The following is a 16,154-nucleotide window of genomic DNA, read 5'->3' as shown; positions in this document are numbered from 1 at the left end:
CAAATTAGCCATAGTAAATCCGTCAACGCAAGCGGCCACTGACCTTCTCGTAGGTAATCGCGTTGAAAGCTGGAGTCATCACTGAATTGATACTTCGTCCGAGAGTCATAGTCCCATATCGCATCACCTGCTGTCTTCTCTTGAGGTTCATGATAGTCCGGAAGCCCTGTTTCTTCGGAAGGAGACGGATATTACTGAAGCCGAGCTGGCGTGCGGACAGCAGTCTTTCCGTGCTTTCAGTAGGCATCTCCTCGAACATGTTCATCCGTAGTTCCTTCAAAGCGGGCTCTGTTAACATCCGCCAAATATCATGGCGGAAATAGAATAGTCTGTTCCGATGCGCGTTGGACTCTGTTACGTGGAAGTTTGTGCGAACCAGAGGAACGAGGAAAGAGTCGAAGAGCCAGTAGACGAACTCAAGAAATATCTCCGTACGCTTATCTATGTCCGACTTGGACACCTTTGTGTCGTCATCTTGGCTGGGTGGGCGCAACCAGGCTATGTTCGTGATCTAGGATCTCTTAGCACACCTCTATGCTCAATGTAGGGGAACACGTACCTGTATGTTCTGTGTAATCTGATGTAGATTAAGCGATTCGAATCTGCGCATGTCTACGAATTGGTCCACCCAATACATAAGGATGCGATGGTTATGCTCGTTGCCCCAGAATCTTTCCGGTATAACTTTGGATATGACTGCACGACAAAAGGCCGATACGTGTGCTGCTGGACACGCCAGATCTGTGAAACAGGTTTCTTGAACGGTGGGGTTTCCAGGAGTAGGCCGCGTTTTTGTGCGACGATTGACTGGATCTGCGACTGATCGTACATCTGCCTTCGGCTGAAGTGCGCTCTTTCTCCAATCTGGCTTCGTTGACACAGATACCCCCTATCTGAGTTAGCAGACTTTCCTATACATGTCATGGAGAAGAGTACCTCGATTGGACAGTAGTGGCGCAGCATCTCCATATACGAGCACCGCTGATTGCGGACCCGAAGTTTGTCCACCAGTTTAACGGCGTCACCCCGTAGTCTCTTGGGTATTCGCTGTTTCCATTTAGCTATTTCCTGGGCGTCTGTCGCTTTCGGGCCTAGGTCCCGGCACATGGCGGTATGTATATCCTTCTCGCGCAGCGTGTAGTCTTTGAACGGCATGGCTGTCTCACGATGATCCACCTTGGAAGTGAAGACGTTGTGCAACCCGAACTGACGCGGGAAGATATACCGCATGACATGCACTGTCTCTTGCTTGTCTTTTCGATCAGTGCATCGATTGAGAACATCTATGAATGGTTAGCCCCGACAAAGCACTCGAAGAACAGTGACAACGCACGAATATGGCGCATGCCAAATCTCACACCACCTTTCGCATTGAGCGCTGCTTTCGCATACAGCATGCGACTGCGCACAAATGTAATGGTACCAGGCTTTTTGCTTTCAATCTTAAGCTGTGAAGGTTTGGTGGGCGCTTCCTTATCCGCGTTGACTCTTGCGATGTTGCTCTTCTGAGGTTCATCCGATTTCACCTCATGCACAGGAACCCCAGAGAGCTGATAGTAGTTGCCCATATCAGCACTGACCAAGATGAATATGGAGCACTCCAGAAGCATGTCCATTATAATGCGGTCACCACCCTGGCCGAGCAATGCGTGCAATCGGCACCATACTGGCTCTTTTAACGTCCTCGCGTAGCTATTAGGTAGGCGTTCTTGCAGACCAGGAATAGATGAACTCGGATTCTCGCTGTTCCCTTGTACACGACGATTGCTGCCTGCAGATCTTTGAAAGCCATGGCAGAGTAAGTGTGCTGGTTTGTGAGATGTTGAACGCTTGAATAAGCGCCATATCACGAAGTCAACAATCTGGGTATACTTAGTGGTAGTTCTACGAGCGAAACACTAAGTGGGTGATGCTTCGTATGACCTACCTCGGATTGTCTGTAGTATCCCGGCTTGAACGTGCCGCCCGGAGTGCTTTGCGATCGTTGCTGGGTAAATGCTTCGATATCCTTTTCACGCTCCTCACTGAAAATCGTTGTTTTTTCCTTTTCTAGTTGAACGCCTGGAGTGCATACTAATGCTGAGTCGAGCAACTGCACAACGGCATTGTCAAGGTCGTCCGCGGTGTTTTTGTCTCCAGCAGGTATGGCATGTCCAAGTTGCGAAAGCTTTCGGTACCTGTTCTTCGACGAGCTTGGGAGCCGAGAGAGCAGATACTGGCGCAGAGTAAGGACTTCGGGATAGAGGCGTTGTAGGACCGGATGAGTAGCATTAACAGTGGTGGCCTTGGTAGATTGGTCATCGACGCCCTTTGCTTTCTTGCGGCCGCCCGCACAGCTATAGGCGCTACGTTTTCTCTTCATGCCGTTATAGGCGCATGCATTGCATGCGTAGGCGCGTTGTTTGAGGCTCGTGGTGTGTGAGTGGAGCTCGTGAGGCGTGTTAATGGGGTTAGCGCTGACGCGACCGCACGCGTCGTCGCGTGACTCGAACAGGGAGTCGCATCAATCCTTGTCACAACTCGCGTACAGTCACCCAACAGTGTAGTTCATACTAGATCGAAGTATGAGATCATTACGAGCAAGTTAAGCTAAGCAACATGGTCTTATTTCGTGATCGCATTCTACCTATGTACTTTCCTAGAGTACTCAGGCGTCGGACGTGAGCATGTGGGTTTGGTCAGCATCCGGTACTGTACGGTTATTGTCCAAAGACCAAAATATCAATCCGAGTCTTTCTCTATCCGCGTTCGCTAAGCTCAGTTTACCTTACAGGTCTAAGCACCTCCCAATCCCCCATGTTACGCATATCGTCCGGCTCATCGTCCATCAAATTCCTCCTACTACTCCCACCACTTCCTGTGCGCGGCGGCAATGCCGGCTTGTCACCGTCATCATCAATAAGATTTTGCACTGGTTTCCTGGTCAGATGAGGAGGCGGAGCCATTGAGCGTCTAGTTGACTGCGGAGGATATGCCCTCGATTCTTCTTCCGGGGGATCATCACGGTAACGTTGTGGAGGGGGTGCGAAGGTTGGTCCTGGAGAGGAACCTTTAGAAAGGAGAGCGGGTTTCTTGTTGGGGATTGGTGGTGGTGCTGGTTTGCGGAGGACTTGTGGTTTACTGGAGGATTGTGTTTGGGGCAGCGTATTTGATGCGCGGTAAGGTAGGCTGCTGGGAAGGGAGTGTGTAGACGCGCTTGAGCCGCTGCGGCGGAGGTCGCTGAGCGAATCTCGCGTACCGTCTGAACCGAGGATTTGAGTGGCATGACCCGGATACAACGGAGCGATCATCTTACGAGCCGCGGGCTTCTGCGTTGGTGGTAAACTGGTCGAGGGGCCGTTGAAGTCGACTGTGCGTGCTCTCTGTGAGCCGCGTGCTGGTGGTGGCTCGGGTCTGCGACTGCTCGGCATATGCCGAACATCTATCCAGTCTGGCTCTGGACTAGGCGTAAACGGATTGCTGGGTCGATTCGGGTTTGGAAAGTGGTTATTAGATGGCGGTTCCACGCGTGCTTTCGCTGGTAAACCTATTGAATATGAGTATCCAAGCTATAGCGGGAAAGATGATAAAAGTACCGTTGTCGAGCCACCACTTCCTCCGATCTGAGCTTGCAGGTGGCAATCCTGGCTCAATGCTATCGTACCCAAGCAGATCTTCGTCGTCCGTCTCATCATCACCCAGACGGCCTGCCGCGTGGGTATCGCCAACCACTTCTCTTCGTTGTTTGTACAAAGTAGCCTTCATGGCATCCTTCTTCTTTTCATCGACCCTTTGCACCAGTATCTGGAACGTAGCATAGACCGGTCGGTGGTCAGAGAAACGAAGTGGTGCATCGTTGTAGTGGATTTGTCGGATGTTATCACCCTTGCGAAGTACACGATCACACCAAGCGGGAATGCGCGCTTTCTCGGATGTATCGTATTGGTTACTGTTGAGGTCGTACTTGTAAGTCGGCGGGAAAGTGATGCGAGCCTCGGAGTAGTACGGAAAGGTCAAGCCAGCTACCATCTGCAGATTAAGCTGCTTTTGGTTAGCTATGGTCCATGCAAGTAAAACGTGACTACTTACCTGGTCGTTGTCGTACAAGGTCTCGAGGTCACCAACATGGCACAGCCGTTGCACCTTCTCATTATTCAGGCCAATCCGGTAGTTGAAGTCTCCGAGCCATATCACGGTGTCATGGTCTTCGATTGATCGGTTTCTTTGAAAGCGTAGGCCATGGCTGATAGTCTTGTAGTCGCGGTTGCGCTCTTCGTAGTTGGCAAAACCAGCTGCGAGATGGGCCGTGACAAGGCAGATCGAGGTATTGGCGTACTCAAATCGAATAGCTACGGCTCCCTTGTTACCAGCCATACCGGACATGCCTGTCTGGAGTATGTTTTAGCGCAATAGGTAAGATGCAGTAAATGTGGACATACCTTCTTCAGAGCGCCTTCGACGTTCTTGATATGCGTAAGGCAGTCGGCCCGGACAAAGACAGACAAACTCGCACCCACTAACTGGCCACCTCTTAGAATAACATACTCGTCTTTTCTGTGTTTTTCGGCATTCTTGTTCAGACACATTCTGACAGCTTCCTCCCAAGCCTCGCGTCTGTCTGGGTCTGTCGACATGATTTGTTGAGGGCTTAATTCGACAATCTCTTGAAAGCCTACAGCTACTATTTCGGGGCACTGCTGTGATGGATCGACATCTGGGCATAGCCAGGGCGAAAGATCGCTCTTTATGCCACTCGTTTTTCCGTTCAAGTTGAATGTTCCGACGAGAATATTGATCATCTCGGTCTCTGAATACTCCGCAGATCGTCGCGCAAGCTCTGCGACCACATAGTCGTTGAGCGGGTCATAGAGATGCACTGGAACCTGGCCAATCAGTCTTCCAAGGAGCATGTCAATGGTGTTCTGTCGCCCTTTATCCGCAAAGTTGTTAATGTACATTCGGGTGGCGCTCTTACGAGCGTCTGCCAGAGCACCGGCAAGCGACATCTTTCCAGATCGCGTAAATGAGGACTTCAGCGCTCCAGTTCCCGCATAGATCTTTGAAAGAGCATCGCCATTGTCTGCCCACATACTCGAATGTCTGACCCAGAAGTCCTGACTGGCTCGAAGGCCTTTGTGGCTCAAAAAGATTTCGAGTGCCATTTTGCTGATGATGGTTTGCACGAGGTTCGTTCGATCAAGGCAATCCAAACAGTTTGTTCGGAAGACCCCCTCCTGCTGCAGTATGCTCATTGTCCGGCGCACAGCGTAGTCTTCTCCGTTGTGTCTGGCCACCTCTTCCACATCTTCAGAGAGATAGTACCCGAATCCTTCAGCAGAACCTTGGATCCACTGAGCAATCATGCTAGCCATCTCATAGCCACCGGGTCCTCGTGTCTCGGCATGGAAGTCATATTCCGTAAGCTTGATGAGGTCATGCTGTCGGTCGTTAAGATTGCTTCCCTGGTTCAACGGGCTATTCCTGATATGCCCGCGATATCTATGCGTCAACTCTAACTCGTTTTGTTTTTCGTTGCTCAGCAGGTTTACAACATGAGTTGTGCCGTAGCTGAGTTCCAGATTATCAAAGTGCCTGTCAAAGGCGGGTTGTGTAGCTTCCGGCGACCGGGTGATGGTAATCTTTTGTTGGTTTGGGAGGAGACCAGCCTGCTGTTCCCAGAAGATGGGTACACTTCCGCGCACCTGCACATAAGAGAAGCAAGCTCCCGAAGGCGCCCAGTATATTGTTTCGCTTTCCACAAAGTTTGCGACATTCCCATCATCATCGATACCTCGCGAGTTGAACCTTGTGCCCGCCCGCTTGCAGGATAATCTTGAGATGAGCGTCATGGACGACGGCATGCCTGAATCCTGTACCCTGATGGGAGCCGAAGACTTGGGAATCGTAATGGTGAGTGCGAAACCGCGGATGGCAGATGTCAAGATCCCCGAAGCATCCAAAGCGTCCTTCTCCCTCGGCGCAAGGCGGCTCCTAAAGTCCACCAGTGGCTGGATCATGTATGAGTTCCATAGAAAGCCAGCGTCTAGACTGTCGATAGAAACGGTTGCGGCATCGGTTGTGCGGTCTTGTAACCGTCTGGTGAGGTCGAAGTCTGAGCTGTAGTAGAAAGTTCCACTGCTCAGTATCTTCTTGAGCGCCAGACACGGGTGTTCCATGGGCGATTGCTCCTTCCTACCACCGAAGCCCATCTCGTATCCTTCGTCATCGATTGTATCCGTGGGGTAGGGGTTGACTTCGTCGTTGAGCAGGGTATCGTAGCTTGTGCTGGTCAGGCAGTAGAAGCCGACCGAGTATATCCTCTGCACCGTCTCGCCAGGCCGTACTGTCGCCACCTTGCTCGCGCCATTGACGACGACGAGGAAGACATCGCTGTTGACGGTGATCAAGCCCAGTGTGCCGTGCACGTTGACTGAATGCAGCGCGCGGTAGTCTTCCAGATCGATTTCCTCCAGTCGGGTGAACTCGACCATGCAGCGCGCGACGCCGGCGCCATTGCTCCCCAGTGACGTGGACGAGGCATTGGGGTTCCCCGACTGTTCGGTGGTGGACGAGCTGTGTCGGAGGACGAGGGCGTGGGTCGAGGTAGCGAGGGCGATTGCGCGGTGTGGGTAATCTTTGATCAGGACACGGATAGACATGGTCGGAGGTGGACGGGGGCGGAGGAGGAATGCGCGGGTGCTTCGATCATGCTCGGGGTTCTGCTACACGTCAAGGCAGTCAAAGCGTTTGCGCAAGTATGACGGTCGCGGCAAGTAAGCACGTGTGCTTTGGCGGTTGCTCTCAGCGCGCAGGATTATGTTGGCCTGGATGCTGATCGCAACCCTAGATGTACACCACTCGACTGGTGCCCGATGCTTTACAAGGCTGCCCTGACTATCGCTTAGGCGTACGCCGGCAGCCAGAACTCGACACTTTGGCTGAGAAACATGTGGATCTGATTCTCTCCGTCTCGGAAAGTGCGGCGCGACGTCTTTGCTGGTTCGTGCATCGCGTCCAGGTGCAACATAACTAACTAGTGACCTCATACACGAGCAGCTGAACATGAAAGTAAATTAGTTTGGATAAAAAGCTATAGACAACCGCACCATAACTATGAACAGATGCTGCAAGTCCTTCAAGACATAAGTAGTGATATCAATCGTAAGCCAACAAAAACGTGGTTCCCAAACAGACACTCATCTCTGCCTGTACGCAACTCTGGTGTTAGTTTCCGTGTAGCTGCCCCTGGGGTCTTCATAGCCGCCCCGACTGCGACTGCGCTGTCTGCTCCTGTCGCGCCTCTGGTATCTTTCATAATGGTCGCTCTCGCTCGACGCCGGCTCGACGTATCTGTAATGCTCGTAGCGAGGGTTCTCGGGACTGTAGTTGCGTTCGCGCTCACGCCTGACCTCTCGCTCTGTATACACATACTCGCTACGGCTAGGGCTCGATGAACGAGAACTCATGCTAGACCTGGGCGAGACTTCGACGTAGTGTGCACCGCCATGGCGTGACTGGGTGTGGTGAGAATGGTGAGAAGAGATGTGGCTAGGCGGTGGAGGTGGAGCCGGCATGGGCGCCGGGGGAGGAGGCTGCACGAACACAGGCACAGGCTGCGGTGCGGGAATCTGGAGAGGCTTTGGCGAGGGCACCGCGACGTAGGATGCTGAGGGCCGTGGAGAAGCCTCGTGCACAATCTCGGTGCGCGAATAGCGGCGCTCGATGTCGCGCGACTGGCGTGATGCGCGGCGACGGGGCGGGGAGCGGTTCCGCTGGACGACGCGGTAAGGGACGATGTGGTCCTCTTCCGGCTTGACTTTGACCAGACACATGGCGCTTTCACCCTCGGCAGGGTATGCAGTGACAGCGAGGCCTCAAAAAGTGGGAAGCTGCGACTGCGATCGCGATGTGATTCGCGCGACGATCAACGTGGGGTTCGATCGAGGGCGGGACGGGGCGCACCACGACTGAGTGAGAGGCTCAGCGAGCGCAACGAGAGCTGGAGAAGATGGGTAGACAGGCGCAGAATGAGCGGCACATGAAAAGGTCACCAGAGGCTATGTATATGTCCTACAGATCGGGCAGCCGGTGCCCAGCCACACAGCTGACCCCCATGTCGATTCCATGCTGCTCCGCCTTGGAACTCAGCATGCGAGTGTGACGATGGGGTCTGGGCTTTTCTGACAGCTGAGTCTAGCGTCCTGGTCACCCTGGTTAGCCTCAGGTACGGACGGAGCCGCCAATGTCAACAAGCAGGGCAGAGTAGATAAACTTCATATTGCAATAGCCGTCTACGCTCGTGATTATCATGCTGCATTTCACATACGACCATCAGACATGCCGCCAGTTTTCCCGTCCCGAAATATCATACAGCCTTCACATACGCTGTTCACTCTTCCACAGGTGCCATGCGACTGCCCGTCATGCTACCTCGCTCTTATGGTCCCTAGCTAGTTTCCCGGTGTGTTACTTTCTAGTATACATGGGAGTCTCTGGGCGGGCCGGGCGGTGTAGGCTTCCTATTTCATTTCCTAACCAAGATGCTTGCTGGAGTTAGGCCATGTCTACCACTAGTCGTCCATGGGCTTGTCTTCCAGCGTGACACCTCTTGGCGCTGCTGTGTCGTCGTTCCTCAAGCTGCCGGTAGAGTCCCGATTGCCCCTCGTCAAGCTGCCTGCATGTTTCCGTGGGAAAGGCACCCGGGTACTTGATGGCGCTGGGTGCTCGGCGGGAGCAGGAACAGGAACAGAAACAGTTTCAGGCTCTGTTGTACCATTGGTGGTTGCAGTGACTTCTTCGTTGGTAGGGCTGTCGTCGCTTCCAGGTACTTCAAGAGAACCACGATCTCCCTTGCTCCTTCGCGTTTCGGTTGGTGACGATGTGTTCACGGGGAATCGAGTCTGACTTCGGTCACGGCGATGCGAGCCGGAGACACGCGAACCAGGTGCTGGTGATACCGCACGAGGAGAGCGTTGAGCTGCGATGGCTCGTTGGCGCTCTTCCATGTTTGCTCGTCGGTTGCTCTCATCCGTCGAGATCGCGCGTGGGCGCTGTGCGCCCGAGGCTGAGTGGGTGAGCGTGCTCGCGCGCTTCAACTCTCCAAAAATGGCGTCCTTGTGCGCAAAAAGGTCACGGACGAGGCGGTAGCTGTAACGCTCGTTCATCGTCAAACTCGATTCTTGCCTTGGCCTCAGGATGCATGGCGCGAGTGCATTGGCCAGTGCTGTAACATAAGTCTCGTCGGCCGATGTCAACTCAATGAGACGAGTGAAGTGTGTGCAGATCGCGTCGAGCGTTGCGATGTTAGCGAGGCGGAGTTGGCCAAGGGTAGATTGCAGAACAGAGACCCGAGTCTCTTCGGACACATCTGTAGCGGTGGTGCTGTAGATGGTCTTGACAATCTCGTAGACGTGAGAAGAAACCAGTGAGTCTGTTACAATTAGCAAAGTATCTGATGATGCAGAGTGGACACCTACCAGGAAGTTCCAACAGGTAGAGTTTGAGGACGCTCGCAACAATCGGTACATCGTACTTCTCGAGTAGTTCATCTGGGAACCTCTTTCCAGTGTTGATCTCAGCTCGGAGGGTGTGAGTCTGCGCCAGAGGAACATCAACGAGCCAGATGCCACGGCGTGCTTCGTCACCCTCCAAGTCGGGGTAGTGGTTGTCTAGGAAGGTGAGAACAGTCGTGATGAGTACCGGAACACGCTTCTTGTCTGAGCGAGCCCGAGCCTCCAAATCTACACCGAATGTTTGTTCTGTGTTTGTTAGTATATAGTTGCTCTCGATATACATCGTGACGTACCGTCTACTGAGTTGTAGTAATTCTCATACGTCGTGACTCTAGGCACGAATGGCCCTGTCCTGTAGTTCTCGAGCATATATCGGAGATCGCCTAGGGGCTGAACTGTCTCCTGGAACAACATCATCTTGTCGACGGTGCTCTGTAGACTGGGAATAACGTTGCTGACAGCGCCAGAAAAATCCAAGATAACCGCCTTGATAGCCTTCAGCCTGTCCAATTCGCAACGCTCCATGAATTTGAGATGGTCCACCATCGCCTCTTCCAGATTGCATCGTAGCGAGTCAAGCTTCTTGACTGATGCCTTGTAGCGCTCATCGGATTCGTGTGCCTCCCGCCTGAGCCTCTCTGCTGGCGTCTCATTCGGGTACTGGTTGTTGAGCGGGTTCCACCCCTGGAGGTATTCCTGCACGGTCGAGACGGGCGAGTCCACGGCAATGCTGTCGGCGGAGGAGCTAGACATAGCGGTAGAAGAGCGGGCGAGAGGCTGCTTCTTCTCAGGCAGTCCGGTCACCTGGAACGTCTTGGGCTTCCATTGGTAGTTCATGCGGGAGCTGTTGGCGAATGTGTTTCCCACGTTTCCCACTAGGCGCAGAAAGCCGTGTGCGACCAGGTCTTGACCAATGCGCTCGGCATAGCTTACGGTGGTTGCTGCCATGTGCTTCTGGATGTATTCAGTGATATCGGCACCGCTTGAGCAGTTCTGGTAGGTGCCGAGAATGGGAACCTTGACCTCTGCAATCTTGATGTTGTCCAGCATGTGCGTGAGGATCTTCTTGATCTGGTCGGGCTGGTACGTCTCGTCACCAAGATCAATGGGTTCCTCTTCTTCATTCTCCGGCTCCGACATCTTTATGGTGGGCACCTTCATCTTGGGGCTCTGTGCGGCCTCGCTCTGGGGGTCCTGGAAAGCAAGCTTGTCCTCCTCCTCCAGGTCTTCGACGAGCCGGCACTTGTTGTAGTATTGCGATCGGTACTTGCGGACAGCATCGGCCTGTCGGTCGTGGATCTTGATGCGCGATTGGAGGTCGTCCTGGGAGTTCTGCACGCGGGCAGCATGCGCTTCGCACCAGCGGCCGAATGGGTTCACGACAAGCTCGCGGATGTTGGACGCAATCTTCTTGTGGTTTGCGGCCGCTGCCTCCATCTCGGTGCGCACGCCCTCGTAGGCCTAGTACCAGTTAGCCTGGGGTTGTCGCCGTGTCTTCTGCTCACGCACCTTGCGCACGCTTGCGCCCTCATCTCTGCTAAAGCCCCCGCCTATGCGATCTGTGGCTGGTGTAATCGAGGACAGGCTGTTTCCGTAGGCCTCCTCGGCATCGGCTCGCATGCGGGCCACGGTCAGAATCTGCTGGTTTTCCTGCACGCCCTGCTGCAGCTTGCCAAAGAGGACGCCCAAGCCTGCGAGAGTTAGCCCGCGCGGGGTGGTGTTGGGTGCGCCTGCAGCTCACCTCCGGCATAGTCGCTCGACCAAAAAGAGGCCGCAAAACCCGTCGTCATGACGGCGTGTGAAGTGGGGTATCAAAAAGAAACAACCAAGTTGGGTACGTGTACGGGTGTGGTCGGTCAACGGCCGTAGTGAGCGCGCGGAGAAGTGAGTCTGGGGAACACGCAAGCGCAGGCCCGGTGCTCGAGCGTGGGTGACGTCGCCCTACAAAGAGGCTACTCGCGTAACGGGCAGTGCGTCGTGAGTGGGCGCAGCGCAGTGGTACTCGACACGGGCGGCGGCGGCGGCGTCGGGGAAGCGAGGGCAGTGACTGACTGAGGCACGTCGGTGTCAGGAGGGTTTTGCAGGCCGCAGCTGGGGCACGACTGCAGAAGAGCTGAGAGCTGAACGATGTCTCATGTACCCCTGCATGTGGCCGTTTGTCGTGACAGCCCTGGCACCGTCAGGCAAGCCTACCAATCTTGCGCGCTTCCGACATTTCGCCTTTAGCGGACGATATAAATACCCACGCAATTCACCGACCCCCAAGCGCGGCCCCTGCATACGATGTGGTAGACTAGTCCGAGCCCGCGCCTACTACCGTCTATGCATCATCGCCAGTCGCTGGGCTAATGCTGTCGCCCTGCCAGGTCCCCTAAAGCACCAAGTTACTGCTCCGAACACTGACAGACGCGACGTCTGCGGGGCTCCGTCATCACTGCCTGACTAACCCTGCACGCGGAATAAGCCTTATTACAGGCCCATTCAGGAGAAAGTCAAGGCTCCGCTAATCATTCATCCGTCTTACATACTCTGCGCAAACATTCGCCTTGGCCGTCCAGGTCAGCCCCGCCATCAAAACTCACGCCTCGCAGCGGGACCGAGATCTCGCTCGGCAAACGCCCCCGGGTCCACGCACCTCTTCTCCCTATCATGGCTCCAGCTGCCTTTGATGCCAACACACAACTCAACTATGCCCGCCACATCAAGTACTGGCGGCGGAACCTGAAGACTCTGCTGCCGCACTTCTACACCAGCAATGACTCCAACCGCATGCTATTGGCCCTTTTCACCGTGTCCGCTCTCGACATTCTGGGAGATTTAGACGCTGCTTTGTCAGCCGAGGAGCGCCACGGGCACATCGAATGGGTCTACAGCTGCCAACTGCCTGAAGGTGGCTTTCGCCCGTGGCCAGGGTCCAACTACGGCGAGCTCAGAAGCGAAGAAAACAAGAACTGGGACCCTGCCCATATTCCTGGAACTTTCTTTGCCCTCTTGACGCTGGTCGTGCTGGGGGATGATCTGGAGAGGGTCAAGAGAAAGGAGATCTTGACATGGCTGGTCAAGATGCAGAGACCCGAGGGTAGCTTTGGAGAGACTTTGGGCGATGGCGATGATGTACATGGCGGCAACGACTCAAGATTCGGCTACATGGCTACAGCTATCAGATGGATACTTCGAGGCAACCTCGAGGGACCGTGTGAGGGTATTCCAGATATCGATGTTGACAACTTCGTCACGTGTGTCCAACAAGCAGAGTGCTACGACGGAGGCATCTCGGAATCGCCCTACCATGAAGCGCATGCGGGCTTCACCTGCTGCGCCATCGCTGCCCTGGCTTTCTTGGATCGTCTGCCCTTACCTCCATCACAAAAACCGGACGGTGTCATCCGCGGAGTAACCGACGTCCCAAAGACGCTGCACTGGCTCGTCTCACGGCAGACGCTGACTCTAGACGAGGACGACGGCTTGGATACTATGAATGACGAGACAGATACGTCAGAAACCTGCCATGACGCGCATACGTTTGTCAAGCTGGGCGCCTACCCATCAGTACAGGCAAAAACCAACACAAAAGGACGGCCTCACATTCACTTCGAACTCGAGTGGGTTGGAGTGAATGGTCGATGTAACAAGGTAGCAGATACATGCTATGCTTACTGGACCTGCACGCCCTTACAACTCCTCGGTTATCTAGATATTGTCGATCGGCAACCGATCCGGAAGTGGTTACTAGATAAGACGCAACATCTCGTGGGAGGATTCGGCAAAGTCACAGGAGACCCACCCGACATGTATCATTCTTTCCTAGGCCTCATGGTTCTTGCCATGTTTGGAGAGACTGGCCTTCAGGACGTTGACCCGGCTCTGTGTATCACGCACAAGGCGAAGAAGCACCTAGAATCGCTTTCGTGGCGGAGGAAGATTCTAGGACTAGACAAAGAATCCAATGGTGCAAATGCTCCCTCACAAGAAAGCATTGGCCTGGCTGGTGAAAGAACGCAGATAGATGCATAGACACATGGGAGTCGCCATACCCAGCGCGCATCACTGTTTAAGGCTGCGAAGGACCTTCCCAGTCATCATGATTCTAGAACAATTAAATCTCAGTTGATCGGAATGCAAGTAGATTGTAATCACATCACGATCCTCCAAGGCTGCCTTCCAGGGTTCATGGTAGTCCCCAGACGGCGTAGCGCCAAAAGACCTCGGCCCCACCTGGACTCCCAGATCCCTGTCAGCCAGGTAATTTTCCCAAACTCCGACACCATTCTCTGCGAACATCTAGCGACAGCAACGAGCCAAATCACGCCGAGCCCCACATTCCAGATTGCACTCAACTCAGGCTGCAATCATGAGGAACGCGCCGCCGCCATCGAAGAAGCGCAAAATCGCCGTCGCAGTCCCCGAAAAGATCGAGTTTGACTTTTCGGCGCGCGAAGAATACCTCACCGGGTTCCACAAGCGCAAACTTGCGCGGATAAAGCATGCACAAGAGGAGAACGCGAAGAGAGAGAAGGAGGAGAAGCTGAGGTTCAGGCGCGAGGTAAGCACACGATTGCGACGTCCCATCTCTAAGGTTGCGCGACAAAGACGTTCGTCTTATGTCACAGGCGCAGCTCTGGGTTGTATTCAGACCGGTACAGAGGCTAACGATACCCTAAAATCCAGCTCCGAGAACAGCGCAAAGTTGACCTAGAGAGACACGTCGAAGAAGTAAACCGACTCGTCAAGCAAGCGAACGGCGACCTCGACCTCAGCGAAGCAGGCGAAACATCCGCCAACGATGACGACGACGATGACGAGGAAGAATTCACAGGCTTCCAAGAACCAGAGCCTATAAACCAGGAAGACGAGTACGTCGATGAGGACAAATACACAACCGTCACCATAGAAAGCGTGGGCATATCCAAAGCCGGGTTTTCAACACAGGGGCAAGAGGACGAAGAGGCTGCCGCAAAGAGGAAAGCAGACGAGGAGAGGAAAAAGGCGGAGGAAGAGAACAAGAAGCGGGTGTGGACAAAGGCGTGGCCGAAGAATAGCGAGAGGCCAAAGAAGAAGAAGAAGAAGTTTAGGTATGAGACCAAGACGGAGAGAAAGGCGGAGCGCATGAAGCAGGGCATGAAGAAGAGGAAGCAGAAGGAGGCCAGGGAGAACAAGTAAACGGGTGGTTGTGTTGCTTGTTGGAAAGAAAGCTAGTGACTATACATCTTAAGACAATGATACCCCTTCACGAAGTCAAGCTGAACCCCGCATGTTGGTGCGCTGCTCTGGTCGTGTTTTGCACAAATCTAGCATTATTCCAGTGCATAACTGCAGTGGGTCGTACACCGCTCCTTGGTCAAACCTGGCAAAGCACATGTGAGTACCAAAGACAAAGGTGTGTCAGGAACCGCCAACAATGTATTCGCTCAGGGATTATCTAAAGCGAAGGCCCGCCCAGCAAGCAGCCGCAGGAAGGAAACAGATATATAGGGGTTTAGGGTAGGGTAGGGGGTACGGGGGAATGTAATGTGAAATCTGCCTCTTCTCCAAGCTCCACTGCATGTCGTAGTAATCATCCTCCACCACAGACCGTTCCTCTTGTCGCACGCGCTCGAAATCGGCATCCGCAGAGGGACGATATCGAAGCTCGACTCAGAACTCGACTAGATACAGTCAACAACCGCAAAAGAGAGACGACAGCGAGATCAGATGTTACCGATCTCCTTGACAAAGTCGTCGAGCTCCTTCTTGGTGTCGGCGTATTTCTTGGCCATCTCTTCGTACTTGGTTTCCCACTGGTCGCGGGACTGCTCGAGGGCTTGGACTTTGCGTTCGTAGTGGCCGGACTTGACGTCGGTTTGGCGGAGCCTGGAGGGTGACGTGTCAGTGGCTGCAGATCAGGGGCCGGAAGCGTGGAGGGTAGATAGGAAAGGGGAACAGCAACAGCATCAGAGGGTGAATGAACGTACTTCTCGTTGAGCTCGCGGATAGTCCTGTCCGATTCCTCAGCTTCTTCCTCGAGAACTTGGATCTTGCGCTGGAGGCTCTCGGCTTGGGTGCCGGCCTGAGCACCTGCACCAGCTTCGTCCTTGTGGACCTTGACTTGCCCCTCAAGCTTCTCCACCTCGCTCTCGAGAACGGAGTTCTTGTGCGTCAGCGACGTGATCTCCTGCTCCTTCTGTGTCGTCTCCGACTCGAGCTGCTTGATCTTGGCCTTGTACTCCTCGGCTTTGGCGCTGCTCTCATCCGCCTCGACGCGGAGAGCTTCCATGCGCTGTGCAGAACGTCATGTCAGCGGCTGCTTTGGTACGACAGGCGTGCATTGTGGCGTCGGCTGTGGACTGGGTACCAAAGAAAGGGGATTGGCGGGGTATGCGTGGACTCACCTTCTTGATCTGATCCATAGCTGCGAGAGGTGTGGTGTGCGGGCGACAGGTGTTTGTGTGGTGTTTGCAGGTGAGGAGAGCAAAGGAGCTGCAGCTTATGTAGGGATGTGGTACGGTCGGTGGTGCTTTGTTGTAAGAATTGTCTCCTGCAAGCGGATGGGCAAGCTGATAATGCGGGCAGGCGCTACCTCCGCCCGGACCCTGTGCGAAGCCCAGACCCTCTTTGCTGCCGCCCTAGCAACCGGCCGTAAACACTGGCCGCGAGCGTCGCATGCCATCATCGCCATAACCCGAT

General features: G+C 54.2%; 6 protein-coding genes across 6 annotated transcripts; 2 read left to right on the top strand and 4 right to left on the bottom strand.

Annotated features, from left to right (window-relative positions):
* Nucleotides 1-22: 22 nt before the first annotated feature.
* On the bottom strand, nucleotides 23-2,362 carry J4E79_008403 (uncharacterized protein; the record flags this gene model as incomplete). Its single annotated transcript, XM_049357260.1, has 5 exons — nucleotides 23-511; nucleotides 560-577; nucleotides 937-1,283; nucleotides 1,334-1,634; nucleotides 1,928-2,362. The coding sequence occupies 5 exons, from the start codon at nucleotides 2,360-2,362 to the stop codon at nucleotides 23-25; spliced, it is 1,590 nt and encodes a 529-aa protein (XP_049208158.1).
* A 400-nt stretch (nucleotides 2,363-2,762) lies between these two features.
* J4E79_008402 (uncharacterized protein) lies at nucleotides 2,763-6,638 on the bottom strand (the record flags this gene model as incomplete). Its single annotated transcript, XM_049357259.1, has 4 exons — nucleotides 2,763-3,526; nucleotides 3,576-4,020; nucleotides 4,069-4,368; nucleotides 4,419-6,638. The coding sequence occupies 4 exons, from the start codon at nucleotides 6,636-6,638 to the stop codon at nucleotides 2,763-2,765; spliced, it is 3,729 nt and encodes a 1,242-aa protein (XP_049208157.1).
* Nucleotides 6,639-8,549: 1,911 nt separating this feature from the next.
* On the bottom strand, nucleotides 8,550-11,281 carry J4E79_008401 (uncharacterized protein; the record flags this gene model as incomplete). The annotated part of the gene is made up of 5 exons (XM_049357258.1): nucleotides 8,550-9,409; nucleotides 9,456-9,737; nucleotides 9,785-10,952; nucleotides 11,001-11,182; nucleotides 11,233-11,281. 5 exons carry the CDS (start codon nucleotides 11,279-11,281, stop codon nucleotides 8,550-8,552), a joined length of 2,541 nt encoding a protein of 846 aa, XP_049208156.1.
* An 859-nt stretch (nucleotides 11,282-12,140) lies between these two features.
* Nucleotides 12,141-13,505, top strand: J4E79_008400 (uncharacterized protein; the record flags this gene model as incomplete). The annotated part of the gene is made up of 1 exon (XM_049357257.1): nucleotides 12,141-13,505. The coding sequence occupies one exon, from the start codon at nucleotides 12,141-12,143 to the stop codon at nucleotides 13,503-13,505; it is 1,365 nt and encodes a 454-aa protein (XP_049208155.1).
* A 337-nt stretch (nucleotides 13,506-13,842) lies between these two features.
* Nucleotides 13,843-14,651, top strand: J4E79_008399 (uncharacterized protein; the record flags this gene model as incomplete). Its single annotated transcript, XM_049357256.1, has 2 exons — nucleotides 13,843-14,034; nucleotides 14,160-14,651. 2 exons carry the CDS (start codon nucleotides 13,843-13,845, stop codon nucleotides 14,649-14,651), a joined length of 684 nt encoding a protein of 227 aa, XP_049208154.1.
* A 527-nt stretch (nucleotides 14,652-15,178) lies between these two features.
* J4E79_008398 (uncharacterized protein) lies at nucleotides 15,179-15,877 on the bottom strand (the record flags this gene model as incomplete). Its single annotated transcript, XM_049357255.1, has 3 exons — nucleotides 15,179-15,341; nucleotides 15,443-15,747; nucleotides 15,860-15,877. The coding sequence occupies 3 exons, from the start codon at nucleotides 15,875-15,877 to the stop codon at nucleotides 15,179-15,181; spliced, it is 486 nt and encodes a 161-aa protein (XP_049208153.1).
* Between the last annotated feature and the right edge of the window lie 277 nt (nucleotides 15,878-16,154).

This window comes from Alternaria viburni, assembly GCF_023758015.1.
Source record: "Alternaria viburni strain BMP 2772 chromosome Unknown scaffold_20, whole genome shotgun sequence".
NCBI classification, from domain to species: domain Eukaryota; kingdom Fungi; phylum Ascomycota; class Dothideomycetes; order Pleosporales; family Pleosporaceae; genus Alternaria; species Alternaria viburni.
This window is presented reverse-complemented; position numbering and strand designations above follow the sequence as displayed.